The 8,533-nt window shown below is 48.8% G+C and overlaps 1 protein-coding gene across 1 annotated transcript in view; it reads right to left on the reverse strand.

Annotated features, from left to right (window-relative positions):
- Positions 1 to 2,849, reverse strand: part of csmd2 (CUB and Sushi multiple domains 2) — a 232,636-nt gene extending 229,787 nt beyond the window's left edge. Inside the window, exon 1 of the mRNA XM_086171636.1 lies at positions 2,557 to 2,849. Coding sequence (XP_086027762.1) covers positions 2,557 to 2,713 — 157 coding nt within the window. The 5' untranslated portion in view covers positions 2,714 to 2,849. The remainder of the gene's footprint in view (positions 1 to 2,556) is intronic.
- Between the last annotated feature and the right edge of the window lie 5,684 nt (positions 2,850 to 8,533).

Consider the following 8,533-nt stretch of genomic DNA (forward strand, 5'->3'; position numbering starts at 1 on the left):
CCAGGCCCACGTATGGAAACATACCTCCATCCACTCCCTCAATCACACGCCACTTGGAGACACACAACATTCACACATGTCATATGGAGGCGTTCAGCCGTTCACTCCCTCATTCTCATTGACACATCCCGGTAATTTGGGATCCCCAGTGGTTTTCCTGCATTATTTTGGACCGTTGGAAGGAAGCAAGGAGGAAACCCACGGGGAGACCATGGAGCTCCACTTCTCCATCCTGGTCAAGAACGAACCAGGAACCTTCTTGCTGAGAGGCGGAAGCAGTATTCTTAGTGTATTTCATTAAAAAAACCACACACACACGCCTATGCACGCGTCCATTACCAACCCACCCTGACGTCTGTCTCTCTCACACACACACACACACACGAGCACGGTAACTGATTGACTGACTGGGAGCGCACGGGCAAATATCACCGAGAACGAAGATAAAAAGAAGGAGACGCATCAAGCCCTCCGGTCCTGACAGCGTTACCGCGCGTTGCGTCATGATCACGCTCTGTGTGTGCGTGTGTGCGTGTGTGTGAGAGATAGAGAGAGAGAGAGAGACCATCACGACCGTGCGTGGTCTTGCGTGTAAAAAAGGAAGGGGGGCGCTGAGCGACTCTCGTGAATCTGACGCTCGGCTGAAGCGTGGAGCCGAAAACACGCACCGGTAAAAACCAGATGCGTCATCGCGGGTCCGCGCGTCCTCTCCGCCGAGTCCGGCCGTGAACGAAGGTCGATTGCCCGCTTATTGAGCGGCGGGTCCACCGGGACACCCGGGTTTGATCCCTCGCAGACAGCACGGCGTTCCTTTCAACGCCTCGGTGCGGGAAACCTTCCACGCATCTCCAGCTCCACCCGTGCGCCTCTCGGGAACGATAATAGGAATACACCGGGGGCGCGCAGTTGTTTAAACTAAGGCGCGGTTGACAAGTGAAGGCAATTTGCGTTGCTGTCAGACACGATAGAGCTCATCAAACAGTGGATGTGGGTAGCGTGTGGCTGGAGGAAAAAAAAAAACGCCACCCATCGCTGTGGAAACCGGGTAGGAGGGTGTGGGGGGCAAAAGCAAGGAAAAAAAAAACGCGTGTTTTCGCTTCGTCACCGGAGCGTGAGGCTCTGGTGCCGCTAACTGGGTGGATGGGGCAACTGCCGCCGGATGCTGCGCCCCGCAGACGCGCCGGACCGCCTCGGTGTCCTAAATACGTGCGACAAGTTAAAGCCTTTCTTAAAAAAAAAAAAAAAAAAAGTAGCCTCGAACTGCAAGAAGGAAAAGGAAAGGGGGGTTAAAACATCGCTCCCGGGATGAGAATTAAAAAAAAGGGGGGATATTGACTCAAGTCGAGCGGGGGGGGGGCGGAAACGAGCGGGGCCCGAAGGAGGGTGAGAAGACACGCCATCCGGGGGAAAGATCCGTGCCAGAGTGGGCGAAGAGTGGGAGGGATGTGATAGGAGCGCCGCTGCGCCCATTCATGCCCACCCACCCGTGGATCATGCGTCACCCCGAGAAAAAAAAAAAAAAAAAAAAGTGCGTGGGCGCACGGAAAAGCCACGACGCGCGGTCAAATTCCTCTGCTCTTTTTTTTATTTTATTTTGGGTGGGGGGGCTAAAAATAGTGTCCGTTCCGTGGCCCGCAGCCAAAGGCAGCGTGGAAACGTTTGGCTCCTGGATGGTGAAGAAGGACTTTGGATCCACGGAGTTGCATCGAGAATAAACTTCGCGCCTCAACCCTGAAACCTGCTAGCTGTACACAAATGCATAGTAATAACAATAATAATCATTATTAAACTATAACATCCGGGGAAACATTCATTTATTTGTGTTTAGGAGGAAACCGGCGGCCGTGATGAGCAGCACAATGGCTGCTTCCAGCTGCAAGGCGCGCATTTGCGATAAATCAAGGACAGAAAAAACAAAAAAAAAACAAAAAACAAACCCAGTGTCGGTTAATTAGGGGGGTGGCGTGCACCCCCACGTGCACGCGCAGAGCCCATATAGGAGCAAGCGCGTCCCGCACACGGGAAGAGAGGGAGAGATGAATGGTGTTTACTTGTCAAAGTCGCACAGGGAGACGAGAGTGTCGCGCGCACGTGCACGGCCGGTGGTCGGTCGTGCGCTCGACCGAGTCCTCTACGCACAAGCGAACGCAAAACACGCACGCAAACGACGTTTATCGTTCCGGACGATGATACGTGTTCCCTGCATGTGGCTCGTCCGGAGCCGGTCGGAGTTCACGGTTACCAGCGTCCACGCACGTCAAAAGAAAACACGTCAGCACCCCCTAACTTTGGGGGGGGGGGGGGGGGGGGGGCAAAGCACCGAGGCGATCCTCATCTGCGCCTTTTTTTATTTTATTTTGTATTTTTTCTCTCTTTTCGGGGCTGGTAGTGGAGGCGTGTGACGGCTGATGCCGATTTGCATTCCGTGGGAGGGCGGGCGGTGTGAAGGTGTGTGTGTGTGTGTGTGTGTGTGGGGGGTAAGCCTGCTGCATTGAACATGTCTTCGGCTGCACAGATGAGGAGGAGGAGGAGGAGGAGGGGGAGGGGGGGACTTACCCTTCACGGAGGCGGCCAGTAGCCCCACGTACAGGAGCAGCACCCGGCTCCAGCGGTGCGCCTGCACTCCCGCCGTCATCCGTGCACAAATCCTTATTCCGTCCCCGCTCCCGCAGGCGCATCCCGGTCCCCTCGCAAGTCCCGCCGCGCCGGTCATCGCCAGAGCCTCGTCTCTCGTCCGACACGCACACTTCGGTTCTCAGACGGTCAGAAAAGGGAGATTCACACGGTGTCGGCGCTGAGAAAAATCCCAATGCATGGAGGAGGCTCGGATCTCGCAGCTGGACTGAACCATGTCATGCGGGGACCGAGGGGTTCAGAGTCTGTGTCTGATAAGATGTTTCGCACCTCGGAGGTGGGGAGGGAAGGAGGGAGGGAGGGAGGGAGGAAGGGAGGGAGAAGGGGAGGTAAACCGAGGAGGGATGCGCGGTCAATGCTCTACTCCACACGCGTAAAGGCGATCACGAGTGGGTCCCCCCTCGTCCGCCCGCATCCGCGGCCGATGGTGTGCGGAGACACGTCAAAAGCAGGACATCCCTCCGCCGGCTGGAACGCAGCGCTTGTCAGTCCTTCTCTCGCTTTCGCCTCCCGAGCCGGTAATCCACGGGTGAACACGGATCTGAGGACGGTCCCACGGCGAGTGGGAGAGACCTGGCTTCAATCCGGACACGTCCTGGGATGGAGAAAGTTCTCGGTCGACGTGCGCGTAACGTCGGGTCGCACTAGAAGAGGAGGAGGAGGAGGAGGAGGAGGAAGAAGAGGAAGAGGAGGAAGAAGAGGAGGAGGAGGAAGAAGAGGAGGAGGAGGAGGAGGAGGAGGAGGAGGGTCTGCAGCTCGAACGCGTTCCCGGTGCCGTTTGCGGCCGCCGTCGTCCTCAGCTCCTTGCGACGCCAACATTCAGACTGCAGACCCGCTCCGTCCCTCAGCCGCTCTCTCTCTCTCTCTCTCTCTCTCTCTCTCTCTCTCTCTCTCTCTCTCTCTCTCTCTCTCTCCCTCCACCTTCCCTTCTTTCTGCATGCGATCTGTTCAGTGTAAGTCGTGCTCACTTCCGGTTCAAAGGTCAATACCTGGTTACTTGAAAAGGCTTTTCGGGCAAATACATGCATATTCATTTGTTTATTTCTCCACCGCATTTTTCCACATTTTTGCACATTTTTCATCAGTAAGATTGGAGGGTCATTCTTCATTCTTCCCTTCCATTCACAGCAATCATATCACGTAACACAGATTTAACCTCCTGCTCATTAATGATGAAATTATTGGTTAACAGGCCAAGGAAAACTGAATGCCATTCACTCATTCGCATTGCCCTATCCAATTTTATTTTATTTTATTTTATTTTATTTTATTTCATTTTAATTCATTTTATTTTATTTCATTTTAATTCATTTTATTTTATTTCATTTTATTTTGTTTGATTTTATTTCATTTCTTTTTAATTCATTTTATTTTATTTTGTTTTATTTTATTTTATTTCATTTTAATTCATTTTATTTTATTTTATTTTATTTTATTTCATTTTATTTTATTAATCCATTTTGGACCTGTGCAGTCAAAGAGTTAGTGTGATGAATATGCATGCTAGCCATCAAGCAAGCATCATCACGACATTAGGTGGTAGTGAGAGAGTGAGAGGGGATTTGCTGAAGTGTATATAAATATATATATATAATTATGATATACTTCTCCACCATCTCAGCAGCAACACGTGTAGCCTCTATTTGTAATGGTGAGATTGGAGGGCCATTCTTCTCCATCCATTAAGAGCAATCATATAATTTACCACCGATGTCCACTTCCTGCTCCTTAATGGCCAAAAATGATGGTTAACAGGCTGGAACATGTGCTCTGTTAAATTGGATGCCATTAACGAATGTGTAATTTCCAAGTAGCCTATATTTTATTTGATTTATTGATGAATTTATGATTATTTTTTTGAGCAATGCATTCAAAGAACGTCCCTTTTTAAGAATGCGTGCTGCCCTTCAAGCTAGCTCTACCACTTTATTTGCTGGTGGGCGGAGGGCGGGGGCCGCGCACCCGGGGGGGCATATAAATATTTCCTGGCTCTCATTTGAGTAAGACATATTGAAGGCTGCACAAAACTTTACGGAGTAGCATTGTGACTTCGCCGTTGGTTTTCAATTTTTTTTTTTTTTTTTGGGTCCGCCCGTACTTATCATTACCAATTATTATTGTGTGAGTGACAAACTGCTATGTCGAGCAAGAAGCCTGAAGTTTCAGTGCCTTCCCATAAAGAAAAAGCTGATATGGAACAAACTGTTTCAGAGATTGAAAAGGCAGCATCTTTTAACCATAAAGGGCAAATGATGCCACAAGCCAAATCGCTTGTCTGCTATACTTGCGAGAGACCTGAATTGATCTGCGTGCGCCGGAGGACGTTTGGCAAGGCCGGCCATGGAAAACTTGAAGGAGTTTGATGAGGAGCTCCGCCGTTGCCGCTGTTTACCAAAGAGGCCGGCGCTTTCGGAGAGCGAGTCAAGTTTCGTTTGGAAACACATAAAATAAATTGAGCCAAATGTTCAAGGGTCTAAATCATCAGAATGACCTGCGGTGTGTGGACACAAATGTGTTTGTTTAAGCATTCCTTGCTTTCCTTATTTACATGTAACAAACTGAATGACGGCCCTGCTTTTTCTGCATTTATGCGCTGCATTATCATCCGTTCGTTCATTTTCCCGAACCGCCCATCCTGCGTTCAGGCTCACGTGGGGGCTGAAGCCAATCCCTGCTGTCATTTGCTGACGGGCTGCCAGTCAATCACAGTCCCACAAATTGAAACACACAACGCAGTGTGCGTTTGCACAGCGGAAGGAAACCCAAGCAGATACGAGGAGAAAACGGGGAAGCCCCACACAAGCCCCCCCACTGCATCCATTCATTCAGTCATCATCTGCCGCTTATCCTATTTAATAATAATAATAATAATAATTTATTCTTTATCTGTCCCTGTGGAGACATTCGCTCTCTGCAATGAAGCCATCATGGAAGCACCATCAGCAGCGGGGTGCCTCCAGCCAGCGCCAGGGCCAGTTTGGGGGTTCGGTGTCTTTTTAACAACACTTTGACACACTCGGAGGGAATCGCAGTAGGAATGTTGGGTCTCCTTGTCGGAATCGAACCGCGTCCTTGGCGCTGTGAGGACGTGTCACAGTGCCGCCTCTGCAGCAGCACTTTAACGTCCGTTGCAAGAATGTGGATGGATCCTCATTTATTTCCATTCAACATACAAATGGCCCGCAAGGTTAACGATGAAGGTTTAGATCCAGCGTGCGTCAGTTGGAGAGCGCCATTCATCCCAAGGCGGAGTCCCTCTGCTGCCTTGTTGTTCAGTTTGAAACCACTCAGGACCACTTTGTGGGGATCTGTCTTTCTCCCTCTCTTCGGGTTGATCGTTAAAGGAAATTAAAAATGTAATTCATTACTATTATGATGCCCGTCATTCCCGTTTCTATGAATCTTCATATATCCTGTTTGAAATAGTAATCGGTCGTTAATCAAGCGGTTCTATAATAAGCGTATCGTGGCCCATAAAGTTAACAGCTATAGGTTAACATACCCTTTAACCTATGGCAGCTGCACAAGCTGTTTTGCTATCAGTCATTGCCACAATGTCATTCGCTAATTCATTAGATTTGCCTAAAGCAGATGGGCCAGTAAAAAATGATAGATTAGTCCTACTTCTGACATTGATCTCAGTATTGTAGTTAGGATCGTGTTGGACCCACTGGATCATATTAAAAAACAGCATCTGCCGCCCGGCCGGCCGGCCGTGTGGTTTCTCTTATCATTCGCATCTCGGGCCTCACCAGACTTCACGTTCCGCATGGTGGCTCATCGCTCGACAGGCCGGTAACTGAAGAGCAGGCTCATTAAAAAGTCATGATTCGAAGCAGGTGCTGAGCCACACATACAGGACGGAGCCGCCCGACCCGTGACTCACGCTGTTTTTCAGAAAAATGTTAGTGTTAAAGTGAACGTACTAAAGCTGGAAAGATGCACATTCAGGACCCGGTATTCTTTCGGGCGCCGCTAAACCGCCAGGTGCATTTTAAGGTTATTGTGTTAACCCCGTCTCTATCTGTTCAGAGGTGAAAAGCAGCAAAAAGAGACACGTGATTTAGGTAGAAGTGCACGGTCTGAGGAGACGACACAGAAACGCTTCCCCGCCGTGCCCTTATCTCTCTGGTCACAGACGTCCCTCTCTTGCCAAGCCTGTGCAGGAGAAAGAGGTGACACCGAGTGAGGATGCAGTGGAGGGGGAAAGAACTGAGGTGTGCACGGAGGCTTTTGGTGGTTGACATATTCCTCAGTGTTGTGTGTTTATTTATTCGTGTATCATTATTCCTTCTTTTTCGAAAAAGTAGAACATAGATGCACACGACGCTTGATTTCACTTGATTCAAAACGCTGGAGTCAGGACAAGATTTTCTGCTTTATTTTCTTCTTTTTTCGCTCTTTTGCCCTGAGATGTCATGTGAATGAAATTATTGTATTTGCAATATCACATAAAAAAAACAAACAAACAGCTTTTAAAGGTGATAATCAAATAGCTGTGGTAAGTGGAGGCCACCCGTCTAACTCGAATACTGTGATTAGCATCGCTAGCATTTGAAACAACCAAACGCATCAACATCACTTTTGGTGGTTTTGGGGATTTAAATTAAAAATGCAAACCAAACCTGATGACTGGAGGTTCTCAGTCCTCCAGGTCCTCCAGGTCATGGCGAAGGCTTGCTGAAATCTTCTCATCGTGGCAACCGGACTTGAATTTCTTCGCTTGAAGACATTTCAGCCCTCATCCGAGAGGCTCCTTCCGTTCTAATGACCTGTGGGGAGTTTCCAAATATAACTGCCGGGATTTTGGCCGGGTCGAGGTTATGGTAGCTTGTTATGTAGATGTAAGAGTTGATGGGCAGAAACTGGGTCGAAAGGGGTTGTTAGGCATTATACGGACAAAGCGACGTCCGTATAACAATTTGTCGAGAAGACAGATGGTTCCAGAGGGGAGTCAAAGAAGCCGTCTTTGTAGAAACAGAAGAAAAAAAACATTTCTGAACAGAGGAGGGGCCTCAGACACAACCTTTCACAAACGCATAGCACCGTTCTGGGATCAATACCGAGATAGATTATTAGCAGTACCTTTTGCTCCTATTAGCAGTACCTTCTGCTCGCTCTAAGCGATCTCAGGCAAAACTGTTCTCAGTTCTACTACCTCAGTGGTGGAACAAACTTCCGGAAGCAACCAGACCAGCATCATCTCTCTCAACCTTCAAGAAACAAGTAAAAACGTTTCTCTTTCAGGATTTTTTACTGCGCTGATGCCCCAGATCAGGTTGGCAGCAAGTTAGGCTATGCAGTGTGTGTGTGTGTGTACGTTTGTGTGTCTCTGTCCAAAAAAAAAAAAAAAAACCCTCACTAACCCAGGCTTACTGTTCTGTTTATTTCCTGTGCAGCGTGTATGTGCAAGTGTATTTGCAGTCCCTATATCCTCTATTGTAAGTCGCTTTGGATAAAAGCGTCTGCCAAATGCAATGTAATGTAATGTAATGTGAAAAGATTGACACACACGGATCAGGTCCTTCTGCACCCTCCAAACACCCGGGAAAGATCCACCACCAGAAGCAGCCCGTGTGATCCAACAGGTTTCACTCCTTTGTCTGGCTTTACCTTTTCACATTCCGATCCAGGTAATCCCACAAAAGTTGCTCGATAGCAACCACCTTAGACCGAGCTTCTGCTAATCCACGCTTACATTTACATAACAAGCCACCGTCACCTCGACCCGCCCGGTTATATTTGGAAACTCCCCACAGGTCATTAGAACGGAAGGAGCCTCTCGGATGAAACGTCTTCAAGTGAAGAACTTCAAGTCTGGTTTCCACGACCAGAAGCTTTCGGCAAGAATACCAACCAAGAGTTTGGGCCTTGGGGTTAAAAGTATAAATACATACAG

The sequence above is a fragment of the Fistularia commersonii genome, chromosome 24 (assembly GCF_037954325.1).
Source record: "Fistularia commersonii isolate RoL2024-O1a breed Wild chromosome 24, RoL_Fcom_v1.0, whole genome shotgun sequence".
Taxonomy (NCBI): Eukaryota; Metazoa; Chordata; class Actinopteri; order Syngnathiformes; family Fistulariidae; genus Fistularia; species Fistularia commersonii.